At 46.5% G+C, this 20,610-nt stretch overlaps 1 protein-coding gene across 7 annotated transcripts in view; it reads right to left on the reverse strand.

Moving 5' to 3' along the window:
- Positions 1 to 17,261: 17,261 nt before the first annotated feature.
- NCKAP1 (NCK associated protein 1) overlaps positions 17,262 to 20,610 on the reverse strand; it is an 83,365-nt gene continuing 80,016 nt past the window's right edge. For all 7 annotated transcript variants that reach the window (XM_060257419.1, XM_060257416.1, XM_060257418.1 and 4 more), the window contains one exon: positions 17,262 to 18,224. In XM_060257419.1, coding sequence (XP_060113402.1) covers positions 18,108 to 18,224 — 117 coding nt within the window. In that variant the 3' untranslated portion in view covers positions 17,262 to 18,107. The remainder of the gene's footprint in view (positions 18,225 to 20,610) is intronic.

A 20,610-nucleotide genomic window follows, 5' to 3' on the forward strand; every position in this document is an offset into this window, starting at 1 on the left:
TGTCGTTGCCAAGTTTGCCTCTCTCTGCCTCTCCCCCGCAACTTTGTCAAAGGGGCCTTTGAGAAGGTGCCTGCAGGCTGCAACAGGGGCCGCAGGCAGCAGGGTGGGTGCTACAACTCTGAGATAATATGCAAGGGGGTCCCCAAGATTTTGACTGCCTAGGGGCCTCCATAGGTTTTAATCCAGCACTGGGGAAAGCAATCCTGTTTAGGTACTGCACTGTTAATAAGTCTAGCTGCTGGTCGTAGTGCAATTCACCTGACAACCACTTTCTTTACAGACCCTTAAAATATATGTTTGCCCATACAAAAGGGCTCTACAAAATAAATGTCTGTTTAGCAAGGTTTCAAGGCATCACAGGCTAGCTAGTAATCACACTCAGCTGTTCTGGCGAGGATATAAATTCCTTTCAGGTTGTTCAGTATTGCAGTGTCTAAGAAAGTATAAATAAGCCCTTCACTTGCATAAGAGAATGTTCAAGTTGGGACAAATGTTAGGTTCATTGCATCTATTGTAGACAGGATTTGCTGTTTGCTGAAAACAAATTCAACTGTACAGACATACTATTACTTGATGAAGGGGAATAAAAAATGTAGGCATCTGATAATGTGGTACAGATGCTTAAAAGAGAGCCAGTTTGGTGTAGTGGTTAAGTGTGCAAACTGTTATTTGGGAGAACTGGGTTTGATTTCCCATTTCTCCACATGTAACTGATGGAGTGACCATGGGTTAGTCATAATTCTCTCAGAACTGTTCTCTCAAGAGCAGTTTTCTCAAGAGCGCTCTCAGCCCCACCTACCTCACAGGGTGTCTGGTGAGGGGAGGGGAAGGGAAAGGAGACCAGAAGATGCTCTGAGACTCCAAGTGAAGGGCGGGGTATAAATCCAATCTCTTTGCCTTCGTAAAAGAACACAGTGGTTGGATCAATTAAACAAGCTATGCATTTTAATATAAAAGACAGCAGGATGTCCTTCTACTTTGCAGTATCCATTTACAGTATTCCTATCTGTAACATGAGATTTTAAAAACAGAATCAAGAACCACAAGTGTGTGTGTGTGTGTGTGTGTGTGTGTGAATGTGTGTAAAGTGCTGTCGAGTCACAGTTGATTTATGGCAAATCCCAGCAAGGGACTTCCAAGGCAAAGGAGAAGCAGAGGTGGCCTTCCTCTGCAGAGTCTTCCTTGGTGGTCTCTTCCAAGTACCAACCCTTGGTGGTCTCTTCCAAGTACCAACCCTTGGTGGTCTCTTCCAAGTACCAACCCTGCTTTCAAGGCAAGTGAGAAGCAGGGATGGTTTCCCATTGCCTTCCTCTGCAGAGTCTTCCTTGGTGGTCTCTTGTACCAACCCTGCTTTCAAGGCAAGTGAGAAGCAGAGGTTGTTTGCTATTGCTAGGGTGACCATAATGTCTGAAGGCCAGCCAGGGACACCTTGGGGGGGGGGGGAAGGTAGGGGTGTGTGCGCGCGAAGCCGGAAAGAGGAAGTGACGTCACTTCCGGTGATGTCATGCCACCGCCGGAAACAGGAAGTGGCGCCACTTCCTGTGATATCATTTCCCCCACGTCACCTGCCGGAAACGGGAAGTGACATCACTTCCTGTGACATCACTTCCCCCAAATGACATCATTTCCCCCAAATGCCACTGCCGGAAACAGGAAGTGACTTCACAGCACTTCCTGTGACGTCCCCAAAAATCCCCCAAATATCACCGCCGGAAACAATTTTGTTCTCAAATCCTGTATATACTTCATCAGTATATGGGATAAGGCACTTTCTCAACTGTGCTGCATAATGCAGCCTATTTATTTTGTCCTGTTTGCTCTGTTGGCTCTATCTGCGCCACCTTCATCACTTTCGGGGTGTGGATCCCCCAGTGGGGTGGTCTCCCGACTCCCTCCGCCGGCTATTTCTGATAGCCCTGCGCCCCCTCTTTCATTTGATATGTGTCCCGTGCGGGTGCCACCCTCCCGCCGGGAGATGCCACAAAATGAGCCCCCTTGAGGCTTATGGCGGCAGGGCTCGGGGGAAGCGAGCTAGACTGCTGTTCTTTTGAGGGGTTATAGAGTGTTTCGAGCCCGTCCCTGTGGCATCGGTCCCATCGTTGTGGGACCCAGGGGGCCGGGCAGCGGCACGCCGAAGCAGCCTGTCACTAATAACACAGGTCGAGATGCAGGACAGGAACCCGGAAGTGACCGACAGGCTGCTTCAGCGTGCCGCTGCGCCGGCCCCCTGGGCCCCACAATGATGGGACCGATGCTCGAAACACTCTATAACCCCTCAAAAGAACAGCAGTCTAGCTCGCTTCTCCCGAGCCCTGCCGCCATAAGCCTCAAGGGGGCTCATTTTGCGGCATCTCCCGGCGGGAGGGTGGCACCCGCACGGGACACATATCAAATGAAAGAGGGGGCGCAGGGCTATCAGAAACAGCCGGCGGAGGGAGTCGCGAGACCACCCCACTGGGGGATCCACACCCCGAAAGTGATGAAGGTGGCGCAGATAGAGCCAACAGAGCAAACAGGACAAAATAAATAGGCTGCATTATGCAGCACAGTTGAGAAAGTGCCTTATCCCATATACTGATGAAGTAAATACAGGATCTGAGAACAAAATTGCACCAGAAGACACAAACACAAAGCTCCCTTACACTGAATCAGTGCTTGGGTCCACCAAAGTCAGTATTGTCCACTCCAGTCACAAACACAAAGCTCCCTTACACTGAATCAGTGCTTGGGTCCACCAAAGTCAGTATTGTCACATAAGAACATAAGAGAAGCCATGTTGGATCAGGCCAGTGGCCCATCCAGTCCAACACTCTGCGTCACATAAGAACATAAGAGAAGCCCTGTTGGATCAGGCCAGTGGCCCATCCAGTCCAACACTCTGCGTCACATAAGAACATAAGAGAAGCCCTGTTGGATCAGGCCAGTGGCCCATCCAGTCCAACACTCTGCGTCACATAAGAACATAAGAGAAGCCCTGTTGGATCAGGCCAGTGGCCCATCCAGTCCAACACTCTGCGTCACATAAGAACATAAGAGAAGCCATGTTGGATCAGGCCAGTGGCCTATTCAGTCCAACACTCTGTGTCACATAAGAACATAAGGAGGGAAGGGGGGAAGGGAGGGAGGGAGGGAAGGAAGGAAGGGAGGGAGGAAGGAAGGAAGGGAGGAAGGAAGGAAGGAAGGAAGGAAGGAAGGAAGGAAGGAAGGAAGGAAGGGAGGGAGGGGGGAGGGAAGGAAGGAAGGAAGGAAGGAAGGAAGGAAGGAAGGAAGGAAGGAAGGAAGGAAGGAAGGGAGGGAGGGGGAGGGAGGGAGGGAAGGGAGGGAGGGGGGAGGGAAGGAAGGAAGGAAGGAAGGAAGGGAGGAAGGGAGGGAGGGGGGAGGGAAGGAAGGAAGGAAGGAAGGGAGGGGGAGGGAGGGAAGGGAGGGGGGAGGGAAGGAAGGAAGGAAGGAAGGAAGGAAGGAAGGAAGGAAGGAAGGAAGGAAGGAAGGAAGGAAGGAAGGAAGGGAGGGAGGAGGTTGGGAGGGAAGGGAGGAAGGGAGGAGGGAGGGAAGGAAGGGAGGAGGGAGGGAAGGAAGGAAGAAAGGAAGGAAGGGAGGAGGGAGGGAAGGAAGAAAGGAGGGAAGGGAGGAGGGAGGGAAGGGAGGAAGGGAAGGAAGGAAGGGAGGCCGCCCCCTCCCGCCAGCCCCCCCGCTTTCGGCCCCCACCCTCCCAGCTTACCTTCTTCCAGGGGGGCGGCCTCTCCTCCCGGCGGCTGGTGCTGCTGGCGAGGCTGGCAGCGGCTGCGGAGGCCGGGGAGGGCCTGCGCTGGTCTCTGGAGGGCCTCCAGGGACCAGCGCCGGCCTCTCCGCGGCCTCGGCTGTTCGGCGCTGGTCGCTGGAGGCCCTCCAGAGTCGCTGGTCGCTGGAAGCCCTCCACGCGCAGGGACGCTCCCTCCCTCACTCGCCGCCTTCCCCGCCGGCGCCCGCGGCCCACCGCCTCCGGGGCTGGCTAAACCGGGACCTTTAATGGTCCCGGTATAGGCAGCCTGGGAGGCGGGAATTGGTGGCCAGAACCGGGAAAGTCCTGGGAGGCCGGGACGGTCTGGCCACCCTATTGCCTTCCTCTTCAGAGTCTTCCTTGGTGGTCTCCCTTCCAAGTACCACCCCTGCTTTCAAGGCAAGTGAGAAACAGGGGTGGTTTGCCATTGCCTTCCTCTGCAGAGTCTTCCTTGGTGGTCTCCCTTCCAAGTGCTGACCCTGCTTTCAAGGCAAGTTTGAAGTAGAGGTGGTTTGCTATTGCCTTCCTCTGCAGAGTCTTCCTTGGTGGTCTCCCTTCCAAGTGCTGACCCTGCTTTGGTTCCTGAGATTTGATGAGATCAAGCCATACCACACCACCTTCCCTCCAAGCATCACAAATAGTAAGCAACAACTGTATGCTCTGGGGAAGGGGAAAAAGAGGGGAGTGACGTTACTGGAAGCATCTCTGCTGAGGATTAATTATTTGGTAATAATAATAATTAGTTATATGGACAAGAATAAAAATTAAAAGTGCAAGCCTTTTACAAAGTTCTAGCAAATTGGACTGGGGCGGGGACACACTCTCCTATTATTTTTACAAGCCTGCCTGACACAAGCATGCTTCTACAGTCTTATATCTGAAATGGCCATATAACAAAATTAAAATTATTAGCACAGCAACAGCTAACCCACACACAGCGTGAAATATTTAAGATAGAAGCAGTAAAAAACTAACATGTTTATGTGGAATACAAGGCTAGCCATGTTTTTTCCTTTAATGGCACATTATTCATGCTTCGGGAGTTGGGCATTTCTGTCCCCTGGTTTGTAACAACTTGTTTTGAGATAGAGATGGCAGAGGCTTCCTTTTCTAAGCCCTTTGCTTGAAGCTAGCAATGGAGCTGCCGCAACACTGCTTCCTCCTGTAACGTCTGGCCACGTGGGAAGAGTCCACAAAGCCGGCTCCATCATGACACAGAGTGGCTTCTGCTGTTATCTGCATGGGATAGAACCTTAATGTAGTGGCTCTAGGGCTGTCAAGCCACCGGGCTGGGTGGGGGTTCTCAACCCGCCGACCCACTTTGAGCCAGCAGGGGGAACCTCCCCTGATGTCACCGGCATGATGACATCACCTGCAAGCGATGTCATTGCACCGGTGACGTTACGTGCCAGCTGCTCTAGGCGTTTCTGGGAAAACTCTATGGTTTTCCTGGATGCTCTAGCATTTTGGGAGGGAAAACTCTATGGTACAAAAACAGTCCCCCACCAGAGGCTGCGGGAGACTTGGCAACTCTAAGTGGCTCCAATGTAAAAAGAAAAAGTCACAAAGAGCTCAGCAAAAAAAAAAAGGGAGGGGGGAGCCAGCCCACAGAGACCAGAAGTTTAGCATCTTTGTAATGGAAACCCATGAATTTCAAAAATGCCACCTGGATTGAAATTAAGGCTCCCAGGCCTGGTTTGGCAGGCCCAAACCTCCTGGCAGGGAGGAGGCTGATCCCTGCCCCCCAAAGAGCCCATCACCATGCAGCATGATGATGTCACCCGGAAGTGACGTATCGTGCTGGGCACATTGCACAGGATGCGTTAGGAATTTGCTGGAAACTATGGTTTTGCAAGGTGATGCTCTAGCAATTTCAGGGGAAACTCTGTAAAAACATATGAATATAAGAGAAGCCACTGTGGATCAGGTCAATGTTGCCCCCCACCCAAAGCACCAAGAATACAGAGCATCACTGTCCCAGACAAAGTGTTCCCTCTATACCTTACATCTAATAGCCACTGATTGACCTCTGCTCAGTTCATTTATCTAATAGTCTATTGAAGCTGTCTGTATGTGTAGCCACCACCACTTCTTGTGGCAGTGGATTCCACATATTATTCTTTGGGTGAAGAAGTACTGCCTTTTATCTGTTCTAAACCCACTGCTTCAAGTGCTGATGAGTTCTTGTATTGTGAGAAAGGGAGAAAAGTACTTCTTTCTCTACCTTCTCTATCTCATGTATAATTTAGTAATCCTCTATCATGTCACCCCTCAGTTGTCATTTCTCAGAATCTAAAGAGCCCTGATCTCTTTACCCTTTCTTCATAGGGTAAGTGTTCCATCCCCTTAATAATTTTAGTTGCCCTTTTCTGCACTTTTACAGGTGCTATGGTATCTTTTTTGAGGTGTGGTGATGAGAACTGTACATAATATTCCAAATGAGGCCACACCATCAGTTGATACAGGGGCATTATCATACTGGCTGCTTCTTTTTCAGTTCCCTTCCTAATAATCCCCAGCATAGCATTTGCCTTTTTTTATTGCAGTTGCACACAGAGTCAAGGTTTTCAGGAAATTATCTATCGCAGCTCCAAGATCTCTCTCCTGGTCAGTCTCCACCAGTTTGGACCCCATCAACGTGTATTTAGAGTTAGGATTTTCGGCTCCAATATGCATTACTTCACACTTGCCCATACTGAAGCCCACTCTCCCAGCCTTAACAGTGGTGGAGAGGTGGGGTAAGTGATATAGTTTACTGTATGCCACTGATTTTCCTAGTCCTACTATGCTTAAAGAGACCCGTGGTGCAAAGTTGTGATGCTGCAGTACTGCAGTCCAAACTCTGCTCACAACTTGAGTTCAATTCTGGCAGAAGCTGGGTTCAGGTAGCTGGCTCAAGGTTGATTCAGCCTTCCATCATTCTGAGGTTGGTAAAATGAGCTCACACTAACTCAGCTTAGAGCATACAGACTACTGGGGGGAAAGTGCAGATGACTGGGGAAGGCAATGGCAAATCACCCCGTAAAAAGTCTGCCAAGAAAACATTGTGACGTGACATCACCCCATGGATTGGTAACGACTCGGTGCTTTCACAGAGGACTACCTTTACCTTAAACAATAAAAATAAACTACTTATTAGATGTCTCATGTCATTCATTGCCTTGACTCACATTGTATCATCCTTCTTGTGTCCTGGTGAGGGTTGGGGATGTTGAGGGGGGGGGGACACTCTGCTTTTTTTTTTTTTTTGCAAACTCTATGGTAGAATTAGCTTCTTCCATGGAGTTTTGCCCAAAAACCAGAGCATCGCCCCTGGCATCCCCAAGGTGCCTACATCACTTCCAGGTCATGTAGGCAGAGCACATTTATTTTTGGCATTATTCCCTGTTTGGGAGGGATAATTCCCCCCTGCTGGCCAGTGGTGAAGAGGTGGAGAAAGCGAGGGACCCCTCCTCCACTGGGGGTCTGGCATCCCTAATTGTACATAAGATTGGAGTCCAGTAGCGACAATTTTGTTCAGTTGCTTCAGGCCAACACAGCTGCCCACCAGGATCTATAAATAAGGTTTTCTGTCAAACCAGTATGACATATGTCACTTGTCTAAAATCACTTTATTTTAGTTTTCCACACTCCATCATCAACGTTCCCTCTAAGCTGTGAGCAAAAATTCTACTTCATGAGCTACTGGCATTAAAGTTGTGAGCTTCTGGCATTAAAGTTGTGAGCGACTGCATCAATTAGTTTGCTCTGGGGCCATTTTTCCTGAACTAAGACAAAAAATGTGTGAGCCAGAGGCTAAAAAAACTGTGAGCTACCTCACACTGATCCAGCTCACACTAACTCAGCTTAGAGCATACAAAAGCTTACATTCTGAATAAAACTTAGTTGATCTTAAAGGTACAACTTGTCTACCACTTTGTTCTATTGCTTCAGATCAACACGTCTGCCCACTTGGATCTATCAGCTTAGAGGGAACACTGTCCATCATTTAGAATTCTAGGGCACGAGTAACATCTGCTTATAGTTGGAACAGTGTCTCCGAAAAACATGTTAACAAAAGGAGTCATCTGAACATTAAGTATAGTTTTGCAGTTGCACTGGTCACCTATAGTTAAAAGTACAATTAATATTGATGACAAACTGTTTATAGTTAGTGTCAAAAGGAAGTTTCTTGCTTTTGTTTAAATACTTTCCCAGTGGCACCCTACCGGGATCAAAGAACTATCAAGACACAGAAAGCTCATGTTATTTTGCTACTGTTGCAGCTGTTACTTGAAAACTGGGCTGTTGCAAAACTCTAGTAAGGTTTGTAGCCAAAGAATTCCTGGGTGCCACTGCAGAAACAGAGCTTTACACTCTTTTGGAAGAAAAAGAAGAAATTACCCTAAAGCCAACATTACATAAAAGGAAAGGAGTGTTTTTCCAACCCCGTCTGCCCTTACAAGTTCTTTGAACAAATGAGGAAAACCAGGCCTTCTACGCTATCTCAAAAACAGCTTCCAAGAAAAACTACTGGCTTTGTCTAACAATGCGACCTTGCATGTAAAATAATGCTGAAGAGTAGGCCATAACCTTCTTAACTATGCCTTGGCTATGCAACTCTGTTATTACAGGCTTCTAATTCTACCCTTATCACTCCATTTGCACTTCTCAAGGTAGTTTGATATTATCCTGTTGCCCCTTTTCTAAATAATGGTCATGGACTGGTGCAGTTTTCCCCTCGAAAAGTTTGCAATTCAGCCTATATTTGCTTAATACTCTGGGGCCTCAAGTTCTGCTTGGAAGCAAAGCAGATTTCATCCCCTTCCCTCCCCCCCCCCTTTTAACATCTTCACAAGTTGTACAATAGCAATAGTCTGCTATAACATTTACTTACAATATTCTGACAGGTCAGTTTATATGGGATTTTTCTCCCATAACATACTAGATGTGTTTCCTGCATATGCCTGGGATGCTCCTGATAATAGCTGAGCTGCAGCGTTCTGCATAGGGCTGCCAATCTCCAGTTGGGATCTCCTGGTTTGAAGGCCCTCCCCCTGCTTCAGGGTCATCAGAAAGCTGGTGGGGGGAATGTCTGCTGGGCACTCCATTATTCTCTATGAAGATCGATTCCCATTGGGTATAATGGAGAATTGATCCACAGGTATCTGGAGTTCTGGACAGGCTGTTTTTTGAGGTAGAGGCACCAGATTTGCAGCACAGCATTTGGTGACTCTCCTCAAAACACCCTCCAGGTTTCAAAAAGATTGGACTAGGAGGTCCCATTCTATGAAGTTCAAAAGAAGATGCCCCATCCTTCATTATTCCCAGTGGAAGGAAGGCATTTAAAAGGTGCACAGTCCCTTTAGATGCGATGGCCAGAATTCCCTTTGGAGTTCAGTTATGCTTGCCACACCCTTGCTCCTGGCTCCACCCCCAAAGTCCCCAGATATTTCTTGAATCAGACTTGGCAACCCTAGTTCTGCACTCACTGGAGTTTCTGAACTGATTTTGAGGGGAGACCAATGTACAGTGCATTACAGTGGCCTAGACTTGATGTCACTGTGGCATGGATCTAGGCGCAACGTATCAAGGTAAGGGGACATTTTTAAGCATAGCAGCACTTGCAGGGAGAACTCTCGCAGTCTATTTTTTTTAAGTGAAATATGGCAACTAGCATTACAGGGCAAGTATAACCGAGGAGGAGCAAGCAGTATCTGAACTCTGCCTAACCTAACAAACAGGAAGTTAGTTCAATGTGATCAACCTGCCCTGACGACTTATTTATTCATATATTTATATCCCACTTTTCCCTTCAAGGCAGCTTACAAATCATACTGAAAAGCATAACAGGGGTGTGCAAAAAAATTGCTTTCTTCTGGTTCCATTACATCCTATGGGGACCATTATAGTCAATGGCCCCATAGGCTATAATGGAGAATCAATTTGGTAGTATCTGAGGCTCGGGAGGGGCTGTTGTTTGAAGTAGAGGCACCAAATTCACAGCTGCTGGTGACTGTCCTCAAAAACCTCCCAAAGTTCCAAAAACAGCAGACCAGGGGATCTAATTCTATGGGCCCCAGAAGGAGGTGCACCCATCCTTCATTGTTTCCAATGGAGGTTGTGAGCGGAGATCAGAAACCTGTGAGCAGCCTGTTGAAAATTTGTGCGCCAGCATCCCGTAGTCCAGCTGGGAGACGCATCAAAGGCCAAATGTATGGGGGGTGGGGAAGGCAGAATAAACCATCTTTTAGATAACAGTAGATAATGTCCTCAGCATTTAAGGCAGGTATTAAAGTAACTAAGATGACGCTTGGAATTGTTTTAATTCCTCCAGAATGATATACAGGCTATAATTTAAATCAGGAGTGGCCAACAGTAGCTCTCCAGATGTTTTTTGCCTACAACTCCCATCAGCCCCAGCCAGCATGGCCAATGGCCGGGGCTGATGGGAGTTGTAGGCAAAAAACATCTGGAGAGCTACTGTTGGCCACCCCTGGTTTAAATAGTAAACATTTAGGTAGAGCTTCCATGAATAATGAGAAATGAGCCCCATCTACTGGCTACTGAAAAGATGACCGCTCGTTGCAATTACTAACAGCAGTTTAGGGGTCTTCCACACAGCGACGGGATTTTGTAGTTTCTCCATGGTTGGTGTGGCTGGAGATAAACCACAATAGGAATGGGGCTTCCCCATGCCAGGTTTCCCCACAATTTCCCTGCTTCAATGCCCCAGAAGTGACTACTCTGGGCTTTTTTGTTCTTTTAAAATCAACACTAGAATATTGTTATGCTGAAATATCATTGTACTGATGGGCACAGTGGTTTCTCTGAATTCCCCACTTTCGTTTTCATTTTGTGTTTTTAAAGACCAGGGGTGTCGAACTCATTTGTTATGAGGGCCAAATCTGACACAAATGAGACTGGGGTGGGCCATGTCGGGCTGGACTGGGCCATGTGCATACCTATTCAAGATTAGGTAGCAGAGATATAAACTTTATAATGGACACAGACAAACACAATTAAAGATTTCTTTTAAAAAACTTAAAATGAAACATGCTTAAAACATTAGCACCCATTGGTCTTAAAGGTGCTCTTTGTTTTTCTCCCATGGGATCTGGGGAACTGGGCAAAGGAAGCTCTGGCCCTTTCCCTCCCTCCCCATGTGATCAGGAGGGGAAGGAGCCTCAACACATGGAGAAAATAGAAGTTTTGCTCTGTAGCTCCTGTGTGATTGAGCAAGCCTTGCAAAGCAAGCAGTGATACAGAAGAAAGTAAAAGAGAGGGAGAAGGACACAGATGAGAGCCAGTTGCTTGGGGGTCTGATAGGAGCCCTCTGAGGCCTGATTTGGCCCCCAGGCCACATGTTTGACACCCCTGCTCCAGATAGCAGCAGGGGCCAGGGTGCCTTTCAGCAGTTTCGGCTGGTGAGCCAACTGTGAGTCTTCCTGGAATGAAAAGATCTTGCTACCATGGGACATACTCTGGTGACATCTAAATTAGATTACCACGCTGTGCTCTACATGGGGCTGCCCTTGAAGACTGTCTGGAAGCTACAGTAGGTATAGAATACTATGACCGGAGTGTTGACTTAGAGTGGGTTGTATCACTTTAGCCTTGTTCAACCTTCACTGGCCTCCAGTTTGCTTCCAGGCTCAATTCAAGGTGCTGGTACTGACCTTTAAAGCCTTTAAGGGCCAGCTTCTCTCATACAAACCTACCTGTTCACCCTGATCATCCTTGGAGGCCCTGCTTTGGTTGCCCCCAACATTTGATGCTAGATGGGTGACAATCTAACAACCTTCTCCGTTGTAGCACCAAAGCTTTGGAACTCCCTCCCCAATAGGGTTGCCATGTCCTTAACCTTGGGGGGAAGGTTGCCTTCTGAGAGGGAGGAGCGGCTCAGCCCCAAATAGCAAAGCTGCTAATGTGATGACATCATCTGGATGTGATGCCATCACATTGGGGATACTCTTGCATGAAGGCAAGACTCTATGGTAGAATTGCCTTCAGTCCACAGAGGTTTGCCCTCAAACTAGAGTGTCCCTGCACAACATCCCTCAGCATGATTTATTTATTTATTTATTTATTACTTTACATTTATATCCCGCCCTCTCCGCAAGCGGACTCAGGGCGGCTTACAGTATCATAAAAACAATCAATTCCATAAAACATATAAAACCATAAAACATTTATCAAGTTAAAAACTAGTACGCTATCTCAATCTAGTCTGGCGGTATTGGGTTCTGACTATGACCGCCAGCTTCTGTAGGATGTCCAGTGGCAGCCCATTTTCAGTCAACCAGAAAAGCCTGCCTAAACAGTTCGGTCTTACAGGCCCTGCGGAACGCCGACAAATCCCGCAGGGCCCTTATAGCTTCTGGGAGGGTGTTCCAGAGTTCTGGTGCTGCCACCGAGAAGGCCCTAGATCTTGTTGCGGATAGCCTGGCTTCTTTTGGGCCAGGGGCAGACAGCAGATTTTTTGTCCCTGATCGCAGTGCTCTCTGGGGGATATATGGGGAAAGGCGGTCCCGTAGATAGGCAGGTCCCTGACCATAAAGGGCTTTAAAGGTTAATACCAACACCTTGAAGCGAACTCGGAACACAACAGGCAACCAGTGTAGCTCTCTCAGCACTGGCCGAATGTGCTCCCGTCGTGGTAGCCCCATTAACAGCCGTGCCGCAGCGTTCTGCACTAGTTGTAGTCTCCGGGTTAGCGTCAGGGGTAGCCCCATGTAGAGAGCATTACAGTGATCTATTCTTGAGGTGACCGTAGCATGGATTACCGTCGCTAGGTCGCTGCGGTCCAGGTAAGGGGCCAGCTGCCGTGCTTGCCGGAGATGGAAAAAGGCAGATCTAACAGTGGCTGCCACCTGAGCCTCCATTGTAAGGGAGGACTCGAGGAGCACGCCTAAGCTCTTGACCTTGGGGACCGGTATTAGTGGCACTCCGTCAAGGGCCGGCAGCTGGATCTCTCTCCCCGGACCGCCCCGACCCAGGTAGAGAACCTCCGTCTTCGTCGGATTCAATTTCAGCCGACTCAGTCTGAGCCAGGAGGCCACGGCTTGTAATGCCAGGTCTAGATTTTCCGGGGTACAGTCAGACTGGCCACCCATCATTAGGTAGAGCTGGGTGTCATCCGCATATTGATGGCAACCCAGTCCATACCTCCTGACTATCTGGGCAAGGGGGCGCATATAGATATTAAATAACATCGGGGATAGGACCGCTCCCTGCGGCACCCCGCAACTAAGGGGGTGCCTCTGGGATGCTTCCTCCCCTATCACCACCCTTTGTCCCCGATCTTGGAGAAAGGAAGTCAGCCACTGCAAGGCAGATCCCTGTATCCCCACATCGGTGAGGCGGTCAGTCATTAGCTGGTGGTCAACCGTATCAAAAGCGGCTGACAGATCTAGTAACAGCAGCACTGCAGAACCGCCCTGATCCAGATGTCGCATAAGATCATCCATGAGGGCGACCAGAACTGTCTCCGTCCCGTGACCTGGCCGAAAGCCGGACTGGAATGGATCCAGTGCGGAAGTGTCCTCCAGGAATCCCTGCAGCTGAGTCGCCACCGCCCGCTCTATGACCTTACCCAGGAAGGGAAGGTTTGACACCGGCCGATAGTTCGCCAATGTGGCCGGGTCTGCTGATGGTTTTTTTAAGAGGGGACGGACCACTGCCTCTTTAAGAGGTGTGGGAAAGATCCCTTCAATCAGGGACCTATTGATGATGTCCTGTAGTGGTTCACGTAGCCACGCTTGGCTAGCCTTTATAAGCCAAGACGGGCACGGATCTAACCTACAGGTCGTAGGGCGTACAGCTGCAAGGGTCCTGTCGACTTCCTCCAGACTGAGTGGACTGAAAGAATCCAGAATTGAACTAGAAGACGTGCTCGGTGCCCCAAGTTCATCTACTGTATTAATTATGGCGGGTAGGTCGTGTCGGAGTGACGAGACCTTATCTGCGAAATAGCTCGCGAAAGCCTCACAGCCTATTTCCAATTCTCTACTATTTTGTTTGCCCTGCGGCAGTTCTGTTAATGACCGAATTATACTAAACAATTGTGCTGGGCGCGAGGTCGCAGATGCGATTCTGGATGCAAAGTATTCCTTCTTTGCAGTCCGAATAGCCATCTCATAGGCCCTCATAAATGACCTATATGATGTTCTCGTAGCTTCGTCACGAGCGCGACGCCATTGTCTCTCTAGCCGTCTTAATCGTCGTTTGTGATGTCATCACACTGGGGATGTTGTGCAGGGGTGCCACTATTTTGGGGTAGAGTTTCCAACCCACCCACCCCCGCCCCCCCCTCGCAAGTGGGGGATCCTCTGTTTGGACCTGGGAGCTGGCAAACCTACTCTCGAGGGAGATTTGTGTCAGTGTCTTTCATCAGCAGATGAAGACTTATTTTGTCTGGCATACCTGATAATGGTTACTGGCCCTCCTTCTAGGGTTGTTTATGTTTTCAATTGAATTGTGTATTTTATCTGTATTTGAATTGCTTAAATGTTTCTAATTTTTATGTTCACCACCTTGTGGGCTCTGATTGGGTGGAAAGGCAGCATAAAAAAGGTTTTAAATAAAATAATAAATAAAACAAACCAGTTTAGAAGAATTGGCCAGATTTATACTACTAAAAATAAACACAGACCAATTTAAACGAGTTTAGACCTGCTCGGATTAGTGTAAACTGGTTTTTACTGGTTGAATCTGGTCTAATCTGTTTTTAATTACTTTAATCTGGTCTTAACTGGTTGAAATTGGTTTCAATTTCTGTAAACTGGTTTTAACAAGGTTAATATGGTTTTAACTAAGTTTGAGTCCAGTGGCAAACTTTATTCTGCTGCTTTAGATCAACACAGCTACCTCACCTGAATCTATGATTTTAACTAGTTTTAACTTGTCCAAATGCTTTTGTGACTTGTTTGAAATGGTCTTTGATGTTTTAAATTGGTTTGAAGTTCTATGCTCTTTAAATGGTTTTAACAGGTTTCAACTAGTCTTAAAAGGTCTAATCTAGTTTGGAGAGGTTTTAACTCATCTAAACAAGTTTTAAGTAACCTGTGCTACTGTAAAATGCACGCTGCATCTCTAAAAAGAGCAATGTTCGTATAAAGAGATCTGAGACACTCCTCCCGTGAACTGATGCAATTGTTCAAAAATGCACACTACATATACCGCCTCATACTAATATCCTCCTGATATCTTGCAGTTCCTTACAGTGGTAGAATTCTCTGATAGAAGAATGTTAGATATATGAATGTGCACCCAGTAAAAAAAAAGGTAAAGGTAGTCCCCCTGTGCAAGCGCCAGTCGTTTCCGACTCTGGGGTGACGTTGCTTTCACGTTTTCACGGCAGACTTCTTACGGGGTGGTTTGCCACTGCCTTCCCCCCCAGCAAGCTCTGTTGTTTTATTCTATTCTGTATTATGAGCCAATATGTGTACTTACCTTTCTGACCTCTGAAGAAGACCAATTTAGGTTGAAATGCACCAGGTCAAGTTGAGTGGGTTCCCATTGAGGTTTTATGATTTTTACATAGGATAGAGGCTTATGATGGGCCCTTAAATGGTTTTAGCTTTCTACAATAAATACATGTATATTGATTTATGATTTTTTTACACTTTGTTTTTAATGAGTGGGAATAACACCATTTCTTGCATTGTTTGACATGTCAAGTTTGATACTCGTCATGCCTTGTTTCTTATTTCTGCAAACTTAGCCCCTTTACATTATTAGGTCTCCTCATCCTATTGATTGTTCTGAGTTACGCTATGTAACTCACCTTCAGCCTTAGTGAGAAAGCGTCTACAAATAATATAAAGTCCTTGCCTTCATGGAACACTCAAGTTTCTTAACTTTGAATACGAGGCTCCCTTCAGTTCCTGGGTTCCCCCTTCCTTCTTCTGTCATCAAGCTTTATGGAGGTGGGCAGAAGCGGGACAAATGATAAAATGCGCCTCATAAGAAGTCTGTTGTCTTTGCATCTGATCATTTTGGAGGGAACGAAGGAAGACATTTGTCTCTGTGAAATGACAGGTCCCTCAGCATAAGCTGTTATATGGAAGCGTATTGTATATCTTTACAATGGTTACCTTGTCTGCATTCAGAGTCCCACAGAATACCAGCAGTAAAACACAGCATATCGAAAACACCATGTCAGCCTGAGGTGTTCTCCACATGCAGTTTAACAGGTGACACAATGCTGCTGCAGAAAAGACTGAGGAAGATGGGGTTGGCAGTCGAGGGGTGAGAGAACCAGTCAGGAAGTAGGAGCTTCTAACTCCATCCTCCATGCTCTAATCTGGAGGGAAAACTCTGAAGGGAGAGAGAGATTCCACCTGTCCCTTCAGGGAATCCATCTTCAAGAGTTTTATCTTAAAGGTTCAAACATAAACAAAAAGGAAACCTGCAGGATTGTTAAAAGTACAGTTACAGACCCCTTAAAGTTTTCATTTAGAAAATATGCAAAAAAGGAGCATTTGTAACTTATTGAGAGAAATCTCTCTTTAAAGGCTGGACTCGTCTTAGTCCTGAGGAGAGCCAATGGGAGGTCAGCAACAAGGAAAGTGAATCAACCAGGACACAGGCGCCTCCTGATTTAATTTTTACTGAGTTTTTTAAACTACTTTGAACTGGTCTAATACGTTTTTGAAGGTTTACAACTGCCTAAATGGATTTTGAGTTAACTGGTCTAAACTTGTTTGAACTGGTCAAAACTGTCCTAAAGTGATTTTAACTAGTTTCAGCTGGTCTAAACTTGGGTTTAATATGGTCTAAACTGGTCTGAATCGATTTGGACTGGCTCAAAATCAGGCACAGCACAGGATTAATCTGCCCATAAATTTGAAGAATGAATGATATATTCTGGATCACCAAAAGGGTAATTAGCAAAATTCTACGGTAATGGATCTAGATTTGTTGAATCCAGAATTTAGCATGGCAGCACACAAGGTAAAATGGTACAGAATTAATGCGGGAAATCACAAGGAGTTTGGACAGAAGAAGCTATTATAACTGAAGACTACAAAACAGCTCCTTTAATCGTCAAAAAGTTCCTGGTGTGTATATAAATCAAATCTGAGAACAGATGACCAGAGTTGCAATCTCCCTGCTGCTGATAAAAAACCCAAACCATCTGTTCAGCTTTCGGACTAATGAGCCAACTCCACTCGACATGGCAAACTACAGGATGGACAAAAAAGGACCCATAATATGGCGTTTTTGCCACTAACCCTCTCCATCTCTACATTCTTCTGAATTTTACTTTCAAGCAGAGTGGCGTAGTAGCCACAACTGCAACTAAGTGTTGAACTGTGGTGAGAAGCCAAAGGGGGGGGGGGACGTCTGTTTTTGCTTCAGCTTCCACTTGGTTTGGTAAAGACTGTAAAAATATCTTACATACAAAATGATTAAACAATCACCAGTGAAACCACACGAGTGCATAAGTCTCCTGATGCTAGAATGTTAAATGCTAAAAGTAACTGGAAATAGAAAGCAGTGAAAGTCAGCAGCAAGCCAATACAGTGTAGTGTTTATTGTACGTAATGGAAGGTACACTTGAATTTCAAAAATTTAAAACATATAAAAAGTGATTAAAGGGCTAACATTTTATCAACAGTTGATATCAACGCATAAGAATGTTTATTATACAGCAGGGTACAATGTAGTGTTAATGCCAATGGGGCACCATGGAAGTTAGTCTTTAAAAAATCCCACTATGTAGCGTTTATACAAACAAAACCACTTGTTGCGCCATTTCAGATTGTACGGAGACGATTGTTGGAGGAGAAGCACTTCTCCTTAGGACATTTCTTAGGATTAGAGATTAGCATTAAAGTAATTAATTGGAGTGAAAATGTCAAAAAGAAAAGTAGAAATGTCGTCGTTCACAGAAATGCACATCCAGGTTTTTTTTTTGTTTCCCATAAGAACAATAGGCATAGATTGTAAATCTCCCTATATGAAATAATTTACACACAGATGAAATATAGGAACACTAAAATAATCACTAAATAGAATTCTTTTTTTGTAAATAAACAAGCCATTATGATTCCTGCATGATCAAATATGAAAAAAAAATCCATAGCTGAAATAGTGTTTTTCTTTCTCTTTCTCTTTTAAACAAGATTCTAAAATAAACAGGAATAAATCTCAGCAAAATGTGCAACCTAAAAATCAGCCAAGCTTATATTTGTAGTACAACTATATTAAAGAAACCACTGTTCAGAAATACAACCGCACTGGGAAAAAGTTTATAATCCACAAAACTCTTTGCCAGGCCATAAAAGTAAAACAGCTCCACAGTTTACAAGTAAAACTGAGGCAACATAGATGCGTGCTTAATTGTCTTCAGTTAAGTAGATATTCAGGCAGAAGATGTGACACTTTGTTTGTACACAGCATGGTAGGCATTGCGCAGCAAAACATAAGGAAAGCAAGACTCCAGAAGATCCATGGTCAGGAACGGAGACTCCTGCACAATCTAAGACAAGGGGTGGGGGGGAGAAACCAGTCAGAGGCCTACAGAGAATCCAGCGGTTGCTGATCAAACTCATCTACTGGTACTGCATTGAACCCATTTTCAAGAGAGAGGAGCACAAAATGGTAAACGCTCAGCATCACGTTCTTTCCAATAACATGCAATGTAAACTGGGAGCCCAAGCATTTCACATGAGGCTACAATAATAATGGCATATTTGGAGCAACTGAAAGCCTGTGAACGTAAGAGAAGCCATGTTGGATCAGGCCAGTGGCCCATCCAGTCCAACACTGTCACACAGTGGCCAAAAAAATTCAGGTGACATCAGGAGGGCCACCAGTGGGGCCAGGACACTAGAAGCCCTCCCACTGTTGCCCCACCCCAGCACCATCAGGAGGTCCACCAGTGGGGTCAGGACACCAGAAGTCCTCCCACTGTTCCCCCCTCCCCAAAGCACCAAGAATACAGAGCATCACTGCCCCAGACAGAGAGTTCCATCTATACCTTATGGCGAATAGCCACTGATGAATCTCTGCTCTGTGTTTTTATCCAAACCCCTCTTGAAGCCATCTATGCATGTAGCTGCCACCACCTCCCGTGGCAGTGAATTCTCTGTGTTAATCACCCTTTGGGTGAAGAAGTACTTCCTTTTATCTGTTCTAACCTGACTGCTCTGTGCATGAGTAACAGAGGGAAAAAAAGCAACAGTAGGTGATAACAAAGAGAAAGAAAAAGAAGATGACTGAAGATTTATACCTCGCCCTTCTCTCTGAATCAGAGTCTCAGAGCGGCTCACAATCTCCTTTATCTTCCTCCCCCACAGCAGAAACCCTGTTAAGTGGGTGGGGCTGAGAGGGCTCTCCCAAAAGCTGCCCTTTCGAGGACAACCTCTGCCAGAGCTATGGCTGACCCAAGGCCATTCCAGCAGGTGCAAGTGGAGGAGTGGGGAATCAAACCTGGTTCTCCCAGATAAGAGTCCGCACACTTAACCACTACACCAAACAGAAAGCGGTCAGATGCACTGATCTCCTCCTTTGGAACATTAAAATCATGGTTACTAGGTGCACCCCATGTTCTCTTGCCTTCCCCCCCCCTACTTCCCATTTACTCTGCCAATGTGCCTATTCTTAATATCCCTTTGCTGCTTGGGGTTGTTTCCTCCTTCTCCCACGATGCCATCTCACATCCAGCCTTTCTATGTGTAGCGAGCAAATCTTTAACATGTACACAAAATAATGTAGCAGTACTGTCTAGGTATCAAGCTAACTCAATTTCATATTATGAGTCAGAGAGACCAAAGGAAGTTACCTACAAAGCAAATCTTTCTTCACTGGACCAAATGACTGAACACGGTAGTTGCCTGCTCTCTAAAAGATTCTACCCCACTTGGTGGGATTCTTCATCAACTCTGGCTCATGACGATAACGTCAAGACTAACCTACGGCAGTGATTTTTTTTAATCTAGTAGCTAAACGTTATTTATTTATTTTTCGCATTTATATCCCGCCCTTCCCGCCGAAGCAGGCTCAGGGCGGCTAACAACATCATTAAATATCCACAACAAAACAATAAAACCATAAAGCAATAAAAACAATTACAGTAAGATCAATTAAAATTAACAATTACACTTTAAATATTGAACAGATTTTAAAAACAGTTTTGGTGCTACGTTCCATACCGTGATGTTAAGCAGCTCTGTACTTTAGTTGAAGGCCATTCGAAAAAGTGTTGTTTTACAAGCCTTGCGGAATTGGGCAAGGTCCCGCAAGGCTCTAACATCATCAGGGAGTTGGTTCCACCAGTGGGGGGCAGCAATAGAGAAGGCTCGTTCTCTGGTAGCCTTCAATCTCGCCTCCCTCGGCCCGGGGATTTCTAATAGATTTTGTGATCCAGATCTCAGTACCCTCTGGGGAATATGTGGGGAGAGACGGTCCCTAAGGTAGACAGGACATCAGCCATATAGGGCTTTAAAGGTAATAACCAGCACCTTGTAGCGAATCTGGAATACTATTGGCAGCCAATGCAGTCTCTGCAGCCCCGGCTGCACATGATCCCGAATAGAGAGACCCAGTAACAGCCTGGCTGCAGCATTCTGCACCAGCTGCAGCTTCTGGATTCGAGACATGGGCAGCCCCATGTAGAGGGAATTACAGTAGTCTAGTCTCGAGGTGACCGTAGAATGAATCACTGTTGCTAAGTCGCTGTGCTCTAGGAAGGGTGCCAGCTGTCGTGCCCGCCTAAGATGGAAAATGGTGGATCTCGCAGTGGCTGCTATCCGGGCCTCCATAGCCAATGTGGGCTCCAGTAGCACCCCCAAGCTCTTGACTTTAGGCGCCAATATCAGTGGCACCCCATCAAAGGCTGGTAAAGGGATTTCCCTTCCCAGGCC

This window comes from Heteronotia binoei, chromosome 16 (genome assembly GCF_032191835.1).
Source record: "Heteronotia binoei isolate CCM8104 ecotype False Entrance Well chromosome 16, APGP_CSIRO_Hbin_v1, whole genome shotgun sequence".
In the NCBI taxonomy this organism is placed as follows: Eukaryota; Metazoa; Chordata; class Lepidosauria; order Squamata; family Gekkonidae; genus Heteronotia; species Heteronotia binoei.